The sequence below is a fragment of the Manis pentadactyla genome, chromosome 11 (assembly GCF_030020395.1).
Source record: "Manis pentadactyla isolate mManPen7 chromosome 11, mManPen7.hap1, whole genome shotgun sequence".
NCBI lineage: Eukaryota > Metazoa > Chordata > Mammalia > Pholidota > Manidae > Manis > Manis pentadactyla.
This window is the reverse complement of record NC_080029.1, coordinates 44,276,586-44,298,854: the sequence shown is the minus strand read 5'-3', so window position 1 is coordinate 44,298,854 and position 22,269 is coordinate 44,276,586. Positions and strand designations below refer to the sequence as shown.

General features: G+C 37.2%; 1 protein-coding gene across 2 annotated transcripts in view; it reads left to right on the top strand.

The window, feature by feature from the left end:
* PELI2 (pellino E3 ubiquitin protein ligase family member 2) overlaps positions 1-22,269 on the top strand; it is a 207,435-nt gene that overhangs the window by 50,252 nt on the left and 134,914 nt on the right. For both annotated transcript variants that reach the window (XM_036918612.2, XM_036918601.2), the window contains exon 2: positions 660-789. In XM_036918612.2, coding sequence (XP_036774507.1) covers positions 660-789 — 130 coding nt within the window. The remainder of the gene's footprint in view (positions 1-659; positions 790-22,269) is intronic.

Here is a 22,269-nt window from a genome sequence, read left to right as displayed (position 1 = left end):
ACTTAAACCTGAAACACTAACTGCAGTCCTGCGTCTCCTTTAAGCACTGATACTAGCTCAAGGCGTTGATACAGGCAGTCGGCTTGAGGACATGTGTTTTCCAGCTGACTTTTTAAGCTATTTGACAGTTCGTGGGCTCAACTGGAAATGAGCAATGAATGTAGTGAACTTGGAGCTTTTAAGAATGTAACCGAACTTGGTTTTCTTACAAATAAAGATCCTGCAGATGTTAACATGATTTGAGAGTGAGATATGAGGTTTAATTAGCATGCTATTTTCTGACTAGTTCATTTAAAAATATTTCTTGAGTGTTTCTCTGGGGTCTGTTGGAATGATGCTTGCTGAATTGAGCCAGCACTAATACAGCCTCTGCAGAATTCTCATGTACTTATTTATACTCTGTCTCTTTCCAGAAAGATTTGAAGAGTCTGACTTCATAGAATAGGAAACCTGTAATTACTTTGTATATCACTTTTAAGTTTCTAGAAGTGATTTGAATTTTTTATAGCCAAAGTCTGTTTTGCAGCCCATTTCTTCTGTGGGGCATCTAGTGGGCAACTCTTTAGGACCGACCATTCCTTTTCCCTTATTCCATCTAACTTTAGTTCTTAAGACTTTTAAACCTGCAAATAAATAAACTCTTTCATATCCATTTATAGGTACAACGGTGCTTTACCTAATGGAGACAGAGGTCGGAGGAAAAGCCGATTTGCTCTTTATAAACGGCCGAAGGCCAATGGAGTCAAACCCAGCACGGTCCATGTGATATCCACCCCACAGGCATCCAAGGTAGGTGGCTCCTGCAGAATGGGGTGGACCTCGGCAGACAGGACTCATGGTTATTCCTTATCAGCTGCTTTTTTCCTTTCCATCTTATTCCTCTATGGGACAGAATTTCTCAGCCATTAGAAGCTGGGTAATTCTCTGCTGTGAAGAGCTGTCCTATGCAATATATGCTTATCTACATCCCTGGCTTTGACCTAGTAGATGCCAGTGGCACATCATCCCCACCCCCAACTGCCACTATCAGTGTGGACAACCAAAAATGTCCCCAGACATTGCCACATATACCCTACTGGAGTTGGGGTGGGTGGGCAAATCCTCCCCACCCTTCACCCTGTGATGAACCTCTGTGTTGGGATATAGTGGAACCAACATAGATCGATTAGAATAGGTATGGTTGAAAGGTAAATGCTCTTTATCCTAAATAATTTTTGTATTAAATCTTGGTATAAATAGCGTTAAGATTTTTCTTCTGTTAATTGAGTAGTGGATGTTTTCACATAATCTATATGTACATGGAATTGAATTTGTGTAATTATTAGAAAGATTGGAAGTAAACAGAACAAAGTGATATAATAAGTCTACTATATGTATTTCATCTCATAAATTTGAAGTATATAAAATGTTAATTTTTTATGATTATTTCATTTATTTCCTGATACATGAGTGGGAGAAAACCTGAATTTCCATTCTGATTGTTAATATTCTAGCTGTTTTATGACAGTTTTTCTTTTAGTTAAACAAATTATTTAATTCATTAATATACTTCCTTTTCTATAAAATACTATTTACCTGAAGTATTTCACGTGGGGCACTGACTGTACATGATTGTTTATCACAATGGATTTGGACCATCTGGAGTAAGTAAGACTTGATTCCCATTTTTACTGAAAACCATGGTTCAAAGAGAAATGAATAGCTTCATGGGAGCACATGTGGTATTTATACTCAGGCTTAGAAACAGATCACCTTTGTTAGTGTTTTTATTTAAAAAAACTCTTGTGTCTGAAGCAGGGCCATGGAAAAAGTTTGCTGGAATGTACCAATTAAAATTGTTTTGTATTAATGAGGGGAATGGTTAGATCAGAAAATAGTAAACACCAAGAAAACAGGAAACAGGAAAGATTGCTATTTAGGGTCCAAGCTTTTGGCTAGAGAAAGGGAAATAAAGTAAAAGTTTGAGGAAAGGAAGAACACTTTGTAGGGAAAACAAAGGAAATCAGCCTTACAAAGCTTTTGAGAAAAGGAGGAAGTGAATTAGCAACAGAACTTTGGAAGGCTGAGAAACATTTTCGAGTCCATGATTTTTTGGTGGTGAAGGATAGCAGGACAAATGTTTTTAAGCATATGATGATAACTCAGATGTGATCCTTATAATTTTGTCTGTATGTTGACATTTCTTTCCTTTGGCTCTAATTTTTTTACTTTTTTAGTCAGATTTTTGAATCAGTTAATCAAATTGGCTTCAGATACTAAGAAAAACTTCCAGATATCTTGATTACTCTGGCTTCATATTATGATAGAACATGAGATATGGCTAGAATATGAAATCTCTTCTAATAGCTACTATTGGAAAATCAGTGGCTCTTCCTTATTAGCCACCTCCATCTGCTACAGTTTTAGCTTTCTATGTTTCATCTTGATGCCTATTATTTTACCCAAAGCTATTTAAATTGTAACTCTTCTGGGAATTGGCTGTCTAAAACTGTTTAAAATTGTCACCCACAGTTCTAGTTAATAGGGAAAATTGAGGTTTGGTTTTGTAACCTGGCAAAAATATATTCTCAGGGCTTCAATTTCCTCATTTATAAAATTAATGAGTTGGCTATAGGCAGGGGCCATCTTGAATCAGGCAAGATACTTCAGTTACAAGCAGCAGAAATGATTCTGGCTGAAAAAAAAACCCAAATGGAGAAATGATGAAAAGTTAGGATATTAACAACTCTCATAATCTGGGGGAAAAGTTGAGTCACTAGGTTTTGAGAGAGAGGACAACTGAAGTATCAATAGAGGTTAACAAGGATATTCTTTCAAGGGTGTTACATTACAAAGTAACTCGGCTCCAGCTACCTTCTATCTCAAAGGTTTTGCGTTTTCAGAAATTACAACCTGATAGACCTAGTCCGAGTCAGTCAACCACGACCAAGAGCCATGAGTGTACCAGAATTCCTTACTGTGAGCTAATCAACTACTTCATACTGCCTTACCCTTGTGCGTCTCACTCATGTTGAGGGCCTTGTACCTAGTGACCCACCCTACAAGACCCTAGCACCTTACAGATCCCTCACCCATTCTGTTCCCTCTCATACTCCCATCCACCCCTGGTCAGATTTTTCCTGCCACTCCTGCTGCCTCCTGCTCGGTTTCCCCCTAGACAAAGTCTGTTACATGTTTACCTTTTCTTCAGATGTTCTTCCTGCTGCCTCATCTGATTCCTGGTATTTCACCAATATACTCTTTTTTCCATCTCTTCCAATTCACAGTATTAGAAGTGATTTCATTCTGTTTATGTTTCAGTCTCTTCTTTTTTAACCCTACATTATTGATGTAAACTGCCTCTTTGCCTGCTTCTCCTGACCTCATGGACCCGCCATTCACTTCTCTGCATATTTCAATGTGTATTTCACTACCCAGCCCAGTCTGTTTCTCCTCAGCCCCTAGTAAACCATACATTAGCATCCATGGCTCGTAGTGCTTTTCACTTATTCCGTTTCAGAGACTTGGCACCTCTGTTCTACTTTTTCACTGATATAGTGGACATTATAGCCATTGCCATTGAAAGTGACCATTATTTTCATCTTACTTGTATATACATATACTTTTTATCTAATCTCATCCAGACACCCAGCCCTTTATCCTGCCCTTATTTGCTACAGTTGTTAGCCTGCTTAGCTTCTAGTTATGTGTTGACTTCACCCCATATTCCTTTTCCCTCGTACTTTTTGACACTCCTCTTCATGAGTCCCTGGCTGTGGGCCCTTCCCAGGCTCTGATGGACTCTTTTCCTTGTCTTCCTTCTTGCTTACCCTGTTTCCCACCAGAATGTCAGGGTATGTGGTAGTCCTTGGCAAAAGTTGTTTGACCTGAATCAGCAGTAGTTTGCTCTGAAATTTGATTCTGCAGTATTTGTAATGAAAGGGTCCACTTTGTTTGGAGTTGTAATAGTGGGGCCTTAAAAGGGTGGGTGTGGTTGTCATTGTTAGAATTTGAGTGCTTGGCCTTTTGACTGTGTTTTGTTTTGTTTTCCCCCTTCTGCCCCACAATCTGGGGGCAAACCAAGGCGCATCCCTTAGCTGATGGTAGTGACAGCTGGGAAATGGGACCTTTTAGTCTTCCATGCATGCCAATGTCCAGCCTAATTCAGATGAGGATGGGGAAGTATGTGCTGCTATTGTGTAATTGCTATTTGTGTAATCTTTGTGTACATATTTGCTCTTGGAATAGTAATACTCAAAGATATTTGTCCTCTTACATAATGTGTTTTAAAAAACCTAAAGTCCTGTTTTACTTTTGGCAGTTTGGTTACATAGCCATAGGGCAAATCAGCAATTTATTCACCATTCGTTTATTCAACAAATATATATCTAGCACTTTTCTGTAGCCAGGCATCATGTTAAGTATTGGATGTACTGGAACAAATGTATCTGCATGGAGCTAATTGTCTATCAAGTAGGCAAACAATAAGTAATCATGTGAATACATATTTAACTGTGTATTGTGAAAAGCACAGTGAAGGCAAAGAAATAAGGTGCTTGAGAAAAGGGAGCAGAGTTTAAACTGGGTAGATAGCGAAGGCTTTCTGAAGACATGGCATGTGAGCTTCAAGCTGAGGGGTAAAGAGGGAGTTAGCCAGGAGGGTAGGAAGATCTGGAGCTCTTGTCCTGTTTGAACAATTTGAATTTTTTTTTTATTGCTTAGGCAAGACATTGAGGTGTGTTAAACAGAGGAAATGGCATAATATGATGGAGAATTTCAGTTGATTTACATTTGTTCATTTTCTTTTTAATGATGTGGAGCAACTATTTGGCTATTATTTAACTTGTAAGTAGTATTATAGTGGTGATGGTGCCTGATAAGCAAATATTTTGCTAGCAGACATGGTTTAAACTTAGCAACATTACTGTGGAAAACTCTTCATCATGGCTTTCCCTTCTTAGATTGTGCCTTACTGAAATCTCCTTTTTTGGTTATTTTTACTTTCAAAAAGTAGCTGAGTATCACTTTGTTCCACTTGGCATATTCCAAATGGAAAGTATCAGTGGCTTTGAAGTGACTATTTAGAGAAAAATTAGGGCCATTTAATATGATTGTTGCAACTGGACTGCACTTAAGCTGTTTGCACTAGAACAGCGCTACTGGTTGATAAGATATTGTAACTCTTCCTTATTGGTCTGTGAGTAATATAATTATAACTGAGAAGCAGAGCAACTAATATAAATTTCAGTGTGAACTCATACAGGCTGTAGCAGAATTTACTTCTGAAGCACTTACTGTTTGTCAAGCCTGCATCCAGGGGAAAAAAGAAGACTCAAGTAAAATTAGAAAGAGGTGATGTTACACCTGATAACACAGAAATAGAAAGGTCATAACAGACTACTGTGAACAAATACATGCCAAAAAATTGGTCAACCTAGAAGAACTGGGCAAATTAACTAGAAACATATAACCTATCAAGACTAAATCAGGAAGAAGAAAACCTGAACAAATTAATTAATAGTAAAGAGATTGAATCAGTAATCAAAAGCCTCCCTACAAACAGAAGTCAGGACCACAGAACTTCACTGATGAATTCTACCTGACCTTTAAAGAATTAATCCTTCTCAAATTCTTCCAAAAAATGGAAGAGAAAGGAACCAGACAAAGATACATGAGAAGAAATTACATGTCAATATTCCTAATGAACATAGATGCAGAAGTCTTCTACAAAATATTAACAAACCAGATTTAACAGTATGTTAAAGGATCCTAAAAGGATCATATTGAAAGGATCATATGCCATGATCAAGTGGGATTTATTCCTGGGATGCAAGGATGGTTTAATATCTGCAAATCAATCAATTTGATATGCCACATTAACAATATGAAGGATAAAAATCACACAATCTCAATGTATGCAGGAAAAGCATTTTACAAAGTTCAATATCCACTTATGATATTTAAAAAAACTCAAGTTCCCTCTCCACCCAGTTTGTTATCTCAACATAGTAAAGGCCGTATATGACAGGCCCACAGCTAACATCATAATGAACAGTAGAAAACTGAAAGCTTTCCCTCTAAGATCTAGAACAAGGTAAGGATGCCCGCTCTACCACTTTTATTCAACACAGTACTGGAAGCCCTACCCAGAACAATTAGAGAAGAAACAAATAAAAGGCATCCAAATGGGAAAGGAAGTAAAACTATTTGAGGATGACATATATTATATATAGAAAACCCTAAAGACTCCACAAAAAAACTATTAGAATAAATGAAGTAATATTGCAGGATGAAAGTCAATATACAGAAGTATATTGTTTCTGTATAATAAAAATTAACAGCATAAAGAGAAATTCAAACAATCCCATTTATAATTACATCAAAAAGAATAAAATACCAAGGAATAAATTTAACCAAGAAAGTGAAAGACTTGTCTATTGAAAACTGTAAGACATTGATAAAAGAAATTGAAGACATAAATAAGTGGAAAAATTCTGTGCTCATAGATTGAAAGAACTAATATTGTTAAAATGTCGGTACTATCCAAAGCAATCTACAGATTCAGTACAATCCTTATCAAAACTCCAATGGCATTTTTTACAGAAATAGAAAAAACAATATCAAGATTCATATGGAACCCCAGAAGATCCCAAGTAGCCAGGACAATCTTGAGAAAGAACAAAGCTAGAGGCATCATACTTCCTGATTTCAGAGTATATTACAAAGCTATAGTAATCAAAATAGTATGGTGTTGATATAAAAACAAATACATAGGTCAATAGAACAGAATAGAGAGCCCAGAATTCCATATATATGGTTAATTTATGATAGAGAAGCCAAAAGTGCTCAGTGGAGAGGAGACAGTCTCATCTATAACCAGTGTTGGAAAAACTGGGCAGCTGCATGGAAAAGAATGAAACTGAGCCACTATCTTATGTGGTATAAGAAAATCAAAGTGGATTAAAGATTTGAACGTTAAGGCATGAAACCATAAAAATCCTAAGATAAAACATATTGGGTAAGCTTTTTGACATTGACCTGGGCAATAATTTCTTCGACTTGACACCAAAAGCAAATGCATTAAAAGCAAAAATAAACAAGTGGGACCACATCAAATCAAAAAGCTTCTGCACAGCAAAGGAAACCATCAACAAAATGAAAGGTAATCTACAAATGGGAAAAAAGATATTCACGAAACATATCTGATAAGGGGTTAACATCTAAAATATATAAAGAAGTCATGGAACTCAATAGCAGAAAAACAATCTTATTAAAACACTGGGCAAAGGATCTGATAGAAATTTCTCCAAAGAAGACATCCAGATGGCCAACAGGTACATGAAAAAGTGCTCAAAATTACTGTCATTAGGGAAATGCAAATCAAAACCACAATGAGATTTCACCTCATTCTTGTTAGAGTGGATATTATCATAACATCAAGAGATAGCAAGTGTTGGTAAGGATGTGGAGAAAAGGGAACCCTTGTGCACTGTTGGGGGGAATGTAAATTGATACAGCCCTATGAAAAGTAGTTTGGAGGTTTCTCAAAAAATTAAAACTACCATATTACCCTGCAATGCCGTATCTGGGTATGTATCTAAAAGTAATGAAGACAGGATCTTGAAGAGATACCTGCACTCCTATGTTCATTGCAGCATTTTTCACAATTGCCCAAGTATGGAAACAATGTAAGTGTCCACCAATGCTTGAATGGATAAAGTGTGGTATTTCATTATGTACAACGGAATATCATTCTCCTATGACAAAGGACATCCTGCCATTTGTAACAACATGGATCATCCTTGAAGCCATTATGCTAAGTGAAATAATCAGAGAAAGGCAAATACTCTATATAGCCTGTATATATCCTAGTATAAAATTTCTATATTTATTGCTTAAAGTATACAAAACTCCTGTTCTAACTTGAGTAAGTCCTGGGGACCTAATGTACAACATGGTGATTATAGTTAACATAATGTTTTATATACTTAAAAGTTGCCCAGAGTGTAGATCTTAAAGAATTTCACTACAAAAAGAAATGGTAATTATGTGACATGATGGAGGTGTCAGCTAAGGATAAGGTGGCGATCATTTTACAATGTATGAGTATATCAAATCAACATGTTCTGTACTTTAAATTTGCACAGTATTATAATGTCAGATATATCTCATTAAACTGGAAAAAAAACATGAATCAGTTTCCAAAAACTTGAAATAACTTCTAAAAACATTTTATCAGCATTGCTAAAACAAAGGGAAAAAAGTATTTATGAAATACCACCACTATGTATTATGTACAGTTTAATTTTCTGACTTAAAGTATTTATTAAGACTTCAAAAAATAGTTTTCATATAAAGGTATCATAGGAATTTAGAGTTTTCAGACCTAATCTGTTGAGATTAGGAAACAACTTTTTGAAAACTTATAAATCAAGACAGTAAAATTTCAGTCTGTACTGATAAAGCTCCAGCCATTTCGTATAGAAGTGGATTAATAATTTACTTAAAAATATTCAAGACTTTGAAGATAGGTGATGGTTGTTTTCATGGAGCTAAAGAAATAACATATGAAATATATTAAACTTTATTATCATACTGAAGAAAAATGGTATCACTGAGAAATATTTGCATGAAAGCCTTATGAATTTTGTGACAAAAATACAGGCATTGTGCTAGGGAGAAAAAAAAATCTCAGCTGAAATTCTAAAACGTTTGGATGTTTTCATTTGAAGCTGTCTTATTTGTTGTATTTAATTACCTCTGATGACGCCATAGAGAGAGAAAAACCAAATAAACTGCTTAACATTTTTTCTTGATATTTGATATAAAATTCCAGAAAGTTAAAATAACATACTTAAGAACTTGAATTGCAATAATGAAGTATTTAGAATTGAAATAATGATGTGTTTGCCTTTAAATAGGCAGCCTGTGGTATGCAGCTCAGTTTGGGAATCACATAAAGACTTCAATATTCACTTTAATATATATTTAGAAATTCGAGATAGCATTTGGATAATTAAATATTTTGGAGATTTGGCTTTGTAACATGCTATTATAACCGTTCTTATTTCTCTGGTTTTAGAAGAAAGAAAATGTTCAATTATTAAATGAATAGATTTATTTGACATTATAATAAGTGATAGAGGATATAAAACCAAATACAGGAAAATATGATAGAAAAGCAAAGAATATTTAAGAGAATCAAATTTGAAATCAGAATACTTCAAGAGAAAAACTATGAAATTATCCAAGTTACATGAAAATACATTTATTTGATAAACCTAAATAATATAACTTTCAATAACATCTAACTTATTGATCATTGGAATCTAACCAGTTGATATTTTCAAAGTACCATAGACTGAAGGTGAATAAAATCTTATAAAATTAAGCTAGATAATTGAATATGATAATCCAATAAGTAATTTTCATTGTTTAGGTGATAATAGAAATAGTGAATATAAAAATCTCTATTAGGGCTAGAAAAAAAGTGGATTTAATTGATACTAGTTAGGGCTAGAAAAAAATGGATTTAATTTCTACTAGTTCAGCAGAAGGGAATGGGAGATTTACTGTGAATGCTATTATGTTATGGAAAAAATATATAATCGACTTGATTCACCTGTTGTCTTTGAATTAAATGGGGGAAATTATTAGAAGAGTTTGGTTTGTCATTAAATCATAGCTCAAATGTTGCTTAGTTTGTCACAGATACATCAAAAGATCACACCAGTAATTTCTAACAATTAACAGATGACTTGGACAGCATGATTTGAAAATTGTGCTCTGACTTGTGTGACTTGGGTGTAGTTTTATACTTTGTGTGTTCATGTTATTTAAAGAATAAATGGGAATGTTTTAAAATTTATATATTAAAAAATTTTTATAGTTCTAATAAATATCACTGTGGTATGCAGCTCAGTTTGGATATCTGATTAGGTGATTATCTCACTTTGTTTTACATAGTGTGTTTTAACACCAAGAATTGGTTGTTGTTAACTAACATTTCTGTATGTTGGCTAATCAATACTTTCATGTTTTTTCTGAAGTTTTTGATAGTTTTTGTCACTGCAAATAGTGTAAATTTAATAATTTGTAAGCTGTTCTTTTCCCATCTTATTTGATTTAGCTTTGACTTCTGTTGTTCACAAAATAAACAGGCTTCTTTTAAGTACATTTTGTCCCAAATCACCTAAATAAAATGTTGAGATTTTTACTGTTGTGTTTAAGCTAGGCAGCTTGACTTTTCCTGGTTGATGATCTGAAACAGCATAGTTATTTATCACCATTTTCCATTCAGATTTGTGTGAGAGCCTTTAGATAGGTTTTAAGGTATTTTATAGTACTTGTAAACTTAAAATGTGACACATGATTCACAGTGCCTCCTACAAATAATTCCACGAAGTTGAAGATAGATTCAGAGAAAAATCATCACATTTTTCTTAGTTTCAGCAGTCAATGTAGTTGGACACTAACATTTTTGTTTTCTCTAACCCTTTTTCTAGCATACAGTTTCATTGTTTCAAGCACTAACAACTTACTGTTTTTTTATGCACAGAATAATCACAAGGTCATTGCTGCCATTTTTCAGTTCATTGATATGTAATCTAAATCTCCGCTTTCCTGTGTGGGCAGAAGAATTACTAATTGTTTTCTAGCAAACAAGACACTTATGTCTTTTCTGTATTTACAATGTGGTCAGCAGAATGATGGTCCCCCTCTCCCTCCACCACCGAAGGTGGCCACGCCTTAATATTTGGGACCTGGAATGTTACCTCAGTGGGGGAAGAAACCTTGCAGATGGACTTAAGGTCATGGAACTTAAAATAGGAAGCTTATTTTCAATTATTGGGGTGGACCCAGTGTAATCACAAGGGCCCTTAAGGGTGGAAGAGGGAGGCAGAAGAATCAGATGTGAGGGAAGAGGTGACAGGAGAGCTAGAAACATGAGCAGGACTCCACCTGCTGTTCCTGGTTTCAAGATGGAAGAAGGCAGCTGGGAGCCAGTGACTGTGTGGCACCCTCTACAAGCTGAGAACAGCTTTGGCAGCGAGCGGTGAGGATGCTGCGACCTCAGTTCTGTACTCACAGGGAACTCAAATCTGCCAGTGACCTGAATGTCCTTGGAAACAGATTCTTCCCTACAGTGTCATAAAGGCACACTAGTCCTGCTGAGCCCTTGATGTCTACCATGTGAGACTTGGGCAAAGAAACCAGCCAAGCCTTGGGACCAGCAGATCTGTGAGATAATAAGTTAGTGGTGTTTGTAGCTGCCCAGTTCTATGGTAATTTGTTACAGCAGCAGGGGGAAACTTAAATGTAGCATTTCATGAGAAATTAAATTAAACGTACATTGTATTGTTGAGCAGCTCTTAACCTGCACTGGGGGAAATGAAAGGACAGAGAAGCCATCAAAGAATTAGGAGGCTGGGAAAGAGGTTTCTTCTCTCTTTCTTTTGATTCCAGAGTACTGGAGCAGGAAAGCTTGACTCTGACACTCAATAACTTAATTATTGGTGTAATTATCTGCATTACTGATTATATAGTAATTATACTATTGACTTGATTCATGTATTAGTTGGAAAAATCATATTTAATTTGTGTTGTCCTTAAAGCACAATTTTATTACAGAGTTGCTTTTAACTTGTCGGTGTGGGGGAGTGCTTGTATTTATACTAATAATTATGCCTTTACTCAGATGTATTCGAATTATGACTGATTCAGGTACTTCCCATCCTGTCTTTTCATGGAGGAAGAGAATCTTTTGCTATAACTTTTCTTTCTGTAAACATGGAACATGAAAGTTGGAAGGAACCTTATTCAGCCTGACTTCTCATTTTACGCAAGGATTGTGAAGTTCAGGGAAGCACCGGAAAGCAGAGTCTGGCCATGAAGCCAGGTGTGTTGCCCAGGACCCAGGCATATCGGTCTGTTGCTGTAGGTAGAAAGTGCTCTGAGACGGGAACCAAGCTAGACTGTGCTCTTGACTCTCCTATTGCCTAGGAGTATGACTTGGAAAATATGTTAATTTCCAAACTAGGACCACTGTAATGATAAAATAAATGAATATGTGGTATTTGTTAGTAAAAATGGAAGTTGCTTTGTTGACTTAAGGATTATTAGCACTGGTAGGATAAGCTGTCCAGTCTGATCAGGTGCTCTGCAGAGAGATTTTTCCACAAAAGGAACAGTGATAGAGGCTTGCATATAAAGAGCTGGTTTGTTTGCAGTGGCAGTTATGACAGCAAGTATTGAAAGGTACATCCAGATCCTGTGCAGCTGGAAAGAAGTCATTGCCTTTAAGGTTGGGGCACAGAGATACCATTAACTGGGATTTGCTGTGGCCTGTCTTGGTCACCTTTGCCTTTCATGTTAAAGTGTACAGTTGACCTTATCTTTTGTGAGAAAGTACTTCAGCTTCTCTGAAGTCCTGTCCTGCTGACTGATTCACAGGAATACCTACTTACAAGCTCGTTGTTGATCAAGTCCGTGTCAGGTGCATCCTGAGTGTTTGGGGACCTCTGTCTTACCAGTCAGAGCTCATGGGAGCTTGGTTTGTAGAGCCTGGCACAGGAGCTCTCAGGAGTGTAGCTCTTTTGGGCTCCTGCTGTTAATCCTTCTTCTGCTGCCCAGTAGGCGCTCCAAGAGTGTCCCCTTCTTCCTTGCATTCCAGCCTGCACATTCAAGTTGAATTCCCCAGCTGGCCACATTTTCCCTCACTTCCGCACCTTTCATCTCATCTCTTAGAACATGTTCTGGTCTATACTCCCACATCCTTTAAGACACAGCCCAGAGATCATTTCCCTCTAGAAACTCCCCCTGACACTCCTCACTCCCAGCCTCAGTGAGAAGTCCTTTTGAACTCCAGGGTTCCCTAAACATGCATCTCTCCACAGGTGCTCGGATGCTGTTAGAGTTGTTGGTTTACTGTCTTGTCATGCTGGGCAGCAGGCTTCTAGAAGGCAGGGACTCTGCTTCCCATCTGTATTCCCACTGCCCAGCACAGTCTGTTGAATGAGTAATCAAACGGTGTGAGCTGCCTTTGGGGTGTGATGGGACAGCTGGTTGTTCTAATGGGTCGATAACTAACGCATTGGTATTCTGCATAGCAGAATTTTATATTCCAGGTGCATTTGGTAAATTCTTTTTCCTATTATTGTTTTCATATTTTCTCTTCTATAAATAACATTGTGGTAACAAGCTTTATACAAAAACGAATCATTCTTCCTTAAGATTCCAGGAATATTAAATATATTTATTATTGAGAGTTTATTATTATTAATATTAAAGATATATTTATTATTGAGAGTTTAAGAAATACAGATGACCATTGACCAATGTGGGAGTTAGGGGTACTGATCCCCTGCACAGTAAAAAATCCATATATAACTTTTGATTCCTCTAAAACTAAACTAATAGCTTACTATTAGCTGGAATCTTTAGCAATAACATAAATAGTCAATTAACACACAGTTGTATGTTATATATGTTGTATATACTATATTCTTAAAGTAAGCTAGAGTGAAAGAAAGTTTTTCAAAATGTTGCAAATCTCCAAAAAAATTTCCCATATATTTATTGAAAAACCTGCATTTAAGTGGACCCAGGCAGTTCAAACCCATGTTATCCAAGGGTCAGCTGTAGTTCATTTTTGTAAATTCTGAAAACAGGAATTGAATGAAATTGTGGGCTTTGAAGTTCAGACTTCCTGAATTCTTGGTTTGCCCAATTTACTAGCTGTAGACTCTTGTGCTAAATACTTTCCTGTGTCTCATTTTCCACTTTTATAAAAGAGATTTGTGTCAGTCTTTATAGGCCAGATTATCCTGCAGTAAATAACTTCCAAATATCAGTGGGTTTACAACAACACAGAATACTTATTACTCACATTGTGGAAATTCAGGGACCCAGATGGAGGGTGCATCTTGACTTATTTTCCAAGATCATGGAGGGAGGTAAGAGAGAGAATATAGCTCTGAAAGTTTCTGCCTTTAAGGAAGTGATCTACTTTCATGTCACTGGCTAAAAGCAAGTATCATGGCTAACTCAGTTTAAAGGTTGGGGATTCTTAGTTCTTGTTAGGGGGTGGCATCAAATATTTGGATATAGTACAATCTGACTCTAGGTAGCAACTCATGAAGGGAAGTACTTGGGTCATTACAGACGCCTAATACGTGGTAGCAACTGATTAACATTAGATAATACTCTGCAGAGAAATCAGTATTATTAGCTGTTATGAGAAATTATAAATGGGCTCAGGATATGATGAAACACAGCATCCATACTTAATTCTCGGCAATTTGATTACATAAGAAATTTCTATGTAAAATTCACTGACAGATTAAAATAAAACTGCTTCATGATTCAGATACAGGTTTCCTCTATAAATTTTACAATTTGCATTTGTCATATTCTTTAGATCACAGCAGTGGAGGTTTAATGAGTAGTTTCTGAATTATTGAACCCCCTAACTTGGAAAATTAGTATATTTCCTTCCTCGAAAATGTACTTACCAATTAGAGCATTTTGATAAGGCTTTCTTATATGAAAATGCCATCTGGCCTAGGTTGGTTTTGGTTTCTTATGCATTCTTTGTACTGCCAACGTTAGTCTCATTACATGCCTTTCAAACAAAGGAGCAGTTCTGTACATTTTTCAATGTAGAGTAAAATCTTTGTTTCACATTAATAGTTATAAAAAAAAAAACCTTTATGCCTTTCCATAGTGCCTGGCTGAATTTTTTAACATGAATGTCAATTATTTTTCCCCAGCATTTAAAAGAATCATTTTAATTTTACTCTGTAATATAGTATAAAAAATCCTAACTTCTGATTTTTTTAACTTCTGAGTACCATTGATATATATATTTTATGGGTTAGGTGGAATTAATGTTAAATTTGCTTCCCTTAACATGCAGAAGAATAGGAATTCTGGTAAACAGATCTCATGTAGCATTTTTAGTTCAAGAAGACTTTCTTTTAAAGTGTACAAATCCTAAGTGTAGAGTCTGATGGATTTTTGTAAAATTAATGCACCCATTTAAGCAGTACCTAGATCAAGAAAAAGTACTTCCAACACTTGAAAAGACCCTTTTGCTATCCCTCTCTGTCACTCCCCCTCCCCACCAAGCAGTGACCAGGTAACCACCATTAAGATTTAACACCAAAAATTAGTGGTCTTTGTTTTTTTACTTTATATAAATTGGATCTATAGCATACACATTTCTGTTTTGGATTTCTTTCATTTAGCATTATTTTGGTGAGTGAAATGTCCCACATTGGATATAGTAGTCTGTTCATTGCTGAACAGTATTCCTTTGTGTGAATATTCATTATGTTATACAGTATGGTTTAAAGGTTTAATCACACTTAAAACCTCAGTTGAGTTTTTTTGTAAATCATTACATTTCTTCTTCTAAAGTTAGCTATTTTACTTCAGGCAATGAAATTAAAATAAACGCAAGTCAGTAAAAGCTACCAACATTCACCTCAGTTTGAAATCAGCTTGCGTCAGTTTAAAACTGAGCTATTTGTTGCACAAGTGGAAATCATAAACTCAGTCAGAAACCGGGTTAGCCTACTCAAACAGTAATGATTTTACAGAATTGAGTATTTTGGGGAAGAACTCTGATTTTATATGAAACTGTGAATTTCATGGTGGTGTTTTTCTCTCCTGAGGAACATAGGCCCACATTACAGTTGGGGGTCCGCATACCAGATTTTCCTCAGTTCTCATATTTGTGAAATAAGGAGGTAGCCTGATGTGGGAGGCAGGAACACGGCCGTGGAGGGCAGATGAACCCAGCTGGGGTCTTGGCTCTTCTCTTTGCTGACCAATCTACCAGGACAACCACAGAGCCCCCCTGGGTAGGCCAGCCCGTTTCAGAGCTACTGTGGGGGCTGCACAGAGGGACAGACAGTACACACCCCTCCTGGAGGGGTAGGCTCTCGGGAATGAGTAACTGTTCTTTTAGTTACTGAGCAAGGGAGTTGTAAAGATGTGGTGGAATAATAAGGTCTTCTGAAAGCCACTCTGGACCCCTCCCACACAGCAGTCTTTGCTCAGCATGAACTAAACCACCAATGAAAACATAAAGGGAGTTGAGAAGCCTTTAGCATGATTCCTCTTTCAATTGCCACAGGTGCTCATTCTCATAGGCTGTGTAGCTGGATTTCAGTACTTAAAAATGTAAGCACATCCTTCATATTTACATTCCTTACTTAATTGCACACCCCAAAACTAGCATCCTCAAACCTTTATTCTGAAAGTTGACTGTCCACAGATGCCCCCTCCACAGTAAAATCTATTCTAGTGTCAGTCCCCCTGCCTTGCATTAGACTCATCCCAGCCAGTCTCTGTTCTCTGCAGGCTGTAAGCTCCTTGAGAGCAGGTCCTACTTCTGCTGGTAGGCCCCTGAGGAGAAATGTTCAGTGATGGAATGAGCAATAGACATCCATGATTTTTAGACTCCTTTGCTTCTCAGTTAATTTACATGATTTCATAGAAGTACAAAGGAGTTTAATAACTTTTGCCCAGAGATAGATGAAAGCTTTTCTCAGAAAAGATGTAGTTTTAGCATCTTAGTTGAATTGGTTGAAATGTTTTCTTACTTATGAAATTTAATCTTTACCTGATACCTGAGTGGAATCCTCAAGTGGGAAAGTGAAGTGTGGCTGGTTGTAGCAGTGAGTCACATGGGGTGCAGGGTGGGGTGGGAAGGTGGGGTAGAGGTGAGGGAGTGGGCTTCCAACAACAAGCGCCATCACTCTCCTGCAGAAGTGTTGACTGGGCTGGGCATGTGGTGAAGGGGAAGACAGCAGAAGTGGTTAATGCTCATGTTCAGATCGGGTTGTCTGCTGTCAGCTGGTAGGAGGGTCCTTCCCTGAGGGGTGTTGCTGGTACCCATGAGGAGTTCCTCTCTGTGTCCCCCTTCTGTGCCTGTGAGATTTTAGAGACAACCCGAATTCCTCTAGCAGAGTCACTGCCCAACTATAATCTTCAAATTTAGTAAACCAAACTCTATTCTTGAGAACTTTTCTACTTGAGCCATATACAAAATCTGTTTTTTTTAAAGACATTTTGACTCTGGTTGCTATCTTTGTTTTTTTTTTTTTTTTTAGATTATAAGCTTTTTATTTAATGGGGAAGTTTTTTGTTTTGTTTTTGAAAAATTGAATAAAGCTTTTAGCACCAATTTATTGAATTTTCTTCCACTTAGCTTTTACTCCACTGATGTGTTTCTAGTGTTGTGTGTTTCTTCATTATTTCCTACACTGAGTCATACTGCACAGTGGTAAAGGAGAAAGAGATCATTTAGGAGTTAAGGAAGATTATTTTAGATGAGAGCCTCTCAACCTCAGCACTGTGGTCTGGCCGGACGGGTCCTCGTTGTGGGCAGCACTGTCTGCTGTGGGATGCTCAGCAGCATCCCTGTCCTCTAGTCAATGTCAGCAGTACCTGTGACCCCAGTTGTGACAACCAGAACTCTCTCCAGATGTGGCTCAGGGTCCCCTGGGGGTGCAGAATGACCCTAGCGAGGTCCAGTGATTTAAACCCTTAAACTATAGTAATTACAGAGTCTTATTAAGAGTACAGGTTCTGGAAGTGGATTCCCAGGGCTGAAATCCCAACTCGTCTTTGGCCAAGTGACAACCCCGCTGTCCCTCAGTTTTCTCATCTCTCAATTAATCATTTTAGAATGGTACTTGGCACATTGCAAATGCTTAATAAACATTAACCAGGCTTATTATTATTGCCTATAAGAATATTGGGTATCATATCATATCTTCCCTTCCATCACTGCTTTTTTTTGTGTGTGTGTGTGTGTCACAGAATGGAGACCTAAGGGGAAATCATAATTGAGTTTGTTTTTCAGCAAATTAGTCTTTGTTTTATTTTTATTTATTTTTTATTATGGTGTAATTGATACACACTCTATGAAGGTTTCACATGAAAAAAGCAATGTGGTTACTACATTCACCCATGTTATCATGTTACCACCATACCCCATTATAGTCACTGCAAATCAGTGTAGTAAGATGCCACAGAGTCACTATTTGCGTTCTCTGTGCTACACTGTCTTCCCCATGATCCCCCCACACCATGTGCACCAATCATAATACCCCTCAGTCCCCTTCTCTGTCCTTCCCCACCCGCCCTCTCCCACCCCTCCCCTTTGGTAACCACTAGTCCCTTGGAGTCTGTGAGTCTGTTGCTGTTTTGTTCCTTCAGTTTTGCTTCATTGTTACACTCCACAAATGAGGGAAATCATTTGGTACTTGTCTTTCTCCACCTGGCTTATTTCACTGAGCATAGTATCCTCCAACTCCATCCATGTTGTTGCAACTTGTAGGATTTGTTTCTTTCTTATGGCTGAATAACATTACATTGTGTATATGTACCACATTTTCTTTATCCATTCAACTACTGATGTACACTTAGGTTGCTTCCGTATCTTAGCTATTGTAAATAGTGCTGCAATAAACATAGGGGTGCGTATGTCTTTTTGAATCTGAGGAATTATATTCTTTGGGTAAATTCCTATGAGTGGAATTCCCAGGTCAAATGGTATTTCTATTTTGAGCTTTTTGAGGAACCTCCATATTTCTTTCCACAATGGCTGAACTACTTTATATTCCCACCAGCAATGTAGGAGGGTTCCCCTTTCTCCACATCATAGCCAGCATTTGTTGTTCTTAGACTTTTTGATACAGGCCATCCTAAGTGGTGTGAGGTGATATCTCATTGTGGTTTTTATTTGCATTTCCCTGGTAATTAGTGATGTGGAGCATCTTTTCATGTGTCTGTTGGCCATCTGAATTTCTTCGTTGGAGAAGTGTCTGTTCATATCCTCTGCCCATTTTTTAATAGGGTTATTTGCTTTTTGGTTGTTGATGCATGTTAGTTCTTTATGTATTTTGGATGTTAACCCCTTGTCAGATATGTCATTTACAAATATGTTCTCCCATACTGTAGGATGCCTTTTTGTTCTGTTGATGGTGTCCTTTGCTTACAGAAGCTTTTTAGTTTGATGTAGTCCCATTTGTTCATTTTGCTTTTGTTTCCCTTGCTCGAGGAGATGCGTTCAGGAAGAAGTTGCTCATGCTCGTATTCAGGAGATTTTTGCCTGTGTTATCTTCTAAGAGTTTTATGGTTTCATGACTTACATTCAGGTCTTTGATCCATTTTGAGTTTACTTTTGTGTATGATGATAGACAATAATCCAGTTACATTCTCTTGCATGTAGCTGTCCAGTTTTGCCAACACCAGCTGTTGAAGAGCATCTGATTTCCCCATTGTATATCCATGCCTCCTTTATCATATATAAATTGACCATATATGGTTGGGTTTTTATCTGGGCTCTCTAGTCTGTTCCATTGGTCTGTGGGTCTGTTTTCATGCCAGTACCAAATTGTCTTGATTACTGTGGCTTTATAGTAGAGCTTGAAGTCAGGGAGCATAATTCCCCCTGTTTTATTCTCCCATCTCAGGTTTGCTTTGGCTATTTGGGGTCTTTTGTGGTTCCTTATGAATTTTAGAACTATTTGCTCTAGTTTGTTGAAGAATGCTGTTGGTATTTTGATAGGGATTGCATTGAATCTGTAGATTGCTTTAGGCAGAATGGCCATTTTGACAATATTAGGGACGTAATAAAGATTAGAGCATAAATAAGTAAAATTGAGAAGAATAAAACAATAGAAAGAATCAATGAAAGCAGTAGCTGGTTCTTCTAGAAAATAAACAAAATAGATAAAGCCCTAGCCAGACTTATCAAGAAAAAAAGAAAATCTACACACATAGACAGAATCAAAAATGAAAAAGGAAAAATCACTATGGACATCACAGAAATACAAAAAGTTACTAGAGAATACTATGAAAAATTATATGCCAACACCAGCTGTTGAAGAGGCTATAATTTCCCCATTGTATACCCATGGCTCCTTTATTGACCATATATGGTTGGTTTTATATCTGGGCTCTCTAGTCTCCTGGTCTACCATGTCATCATTGTCCAGTTTCCTGGTAGGACGTGAAGAAACCAACACACCCAGCCCAGGACAGAGCTGTGGTTCACTCGCCTACACGTAGTGGTCTACTGAGGTTCTACTCCTTGTTCTTGTGATGCTCCCATGACATCATCCATTCTCACCCAGCAGCTGGTTTGAGACTGAAGCAGTTTTCAGTAGCATCTGTTCACTAAGGCAATTCTGATGCTAGTTGGGCATTTTAGAGGCTATAAAACAGAGTTATTGTGTGAAAGACCTTTCAGCAATTTAGTAAAGGCTTTAGAGGCAGTGGAGATATTTTCACTTATGAAAATTGGCACTAATGAAACGTGGGGATTCCGTTCCTAAGTGCCACCATGTTCTGTAATAAAATACTGCAGACCATCATCAGAAGAAACGGTCCTACCTTTGATATTTCTGTTTATATTGAATATTTCTTAGATTTTGGAGTGATTCCACAGAGATCTTTTGGTTACCTAAATATAGATCAGACCCAAAGCAGTCTGCAAATTCTATGCAATCCTTTTCAAAATTCCAGTGCATTTTCACAGAAATAGAAAAACAATCCTAAAATTCATATGGAACCACAATAGACCCCAATAGCCAACGCAGTTTTGGAGAAGAACAAAGCTGGAGGAATAACACTTCCTGGTTTCAAACTATACTGTAAAGGCACAGTAATCAAAACAGTATGGTACTGACACAAAATATATCAGTGGAGCAGAATAGAGGACCTGGTAATCCACACACATATGGTTAGCTTATGACAAAGGAGCCAAAGCCAAGAATACTCAGTGGGGAAAGATAATAATCTCTTCATGAAATGATATTGGAAAAATTGGACAGCATCATGCAAAAGAATGAAAGTGGACCACTGTTTTATACCACACAAAAAAATCAACTCAAAGTGGATTAAAGAATGTAAGACCCAAAACCATAAAACTTCTAAAGTAAAATGGGAAAAGTGTCTTGACATTGGTCTTGGCAAAGATTTTTTGGATTTGACACCAAAAGCAAAGGCAACAAAAGCAGAAACAATGGGACCACATCACACTAAAAAGCTTCTGCATAGCAAAGGAAACTGACAGAATGAAAAGGTGACCTGTGGAAAGGGAGAAGCATTTGCATATCATAGATATCTGATAGGGGGTTAATATCCAAAATATATAAGGAACTCATACACCTCTATAGCAAAAACAATTATTAAAAAAACAACAGAGGAACTACAGACATTTCTCCAAAAAAGACTTCCAAATGGCTAAAATGTATGTGGAAAGGTGCTCAACATCACTAATCATCAGGGAAATGCAGATCAAAACCACACTGAGATACCACCTTACACCTAACAGTATGCCTGTCATCAAAAAGAGGTAAGTGTTGGTGAGAATGTGGAGAAAAGAGAAGCTTTGCATGCTGTTGGTGTGAATGTAAGTTAGTGCAGCTGCTACAGGATAGAGGGCTCTCAAAAAACTAAAAGTAGAACTACTATATATTAAAGCAATTCCACTTTTGAGTATATATCCACAGGAAATGAAAATAGGATCTTGAAGAGAGATCTACACTCCCTTGTTCATTGAAGCATTGTTCACAGTAGCCAAGATATAGAAACAACCTGAGTTCATCAATGGATAAGTTAATAAAATGTGTATATATACATGCACAATGGCATATTATTCAGTCATGAGAAAGAAGGACATCTTGCAGTTTGCAGCAACATGGATGCCCCTTGAGGACATTATGCTAAGTGAAATAAGACAGAGAAAGATGTACTGTATGATATCACTTTTATGTGGTATCTAAAACTGAACTCAGAGAAAGAGATTAGAATGATAGTTACCAGAGGCTTGAGGTGGGGGAAATGGAGAGATGTTGGTCAAAGGTACAAACTTTAAGTTGTAAGTTCTGAGGATTGAGTGAGTGTACAGCATTGTGATTCTAGTTAGTAACACTGGATTGTACACTTGAAAGGTGCGAAGAGTAAATTTTATTAAATACTCTCACCACAAAGAACTGCTAATGATGTGGCATTATGGGAAGTGTCAGCTAAAGCTATGGAAACAGTATTTTTTAAAGTGTGGCTCAGATCAACATGTACACCTTACACCCTATACTGGCACAATATTATGTGACAATCAGTAAAGCTGGGGGAAAAAATGTGAATCATGTCAAAAAGCTTACTCCATCCATCAGGCAGTTCTGGACACCACTTTTAGGGGCTGAGGACCAACACAAGCTTCAGTTTGCACATGTAGTTGAGCAGAATGTAAATGGCACTTCTGACAGG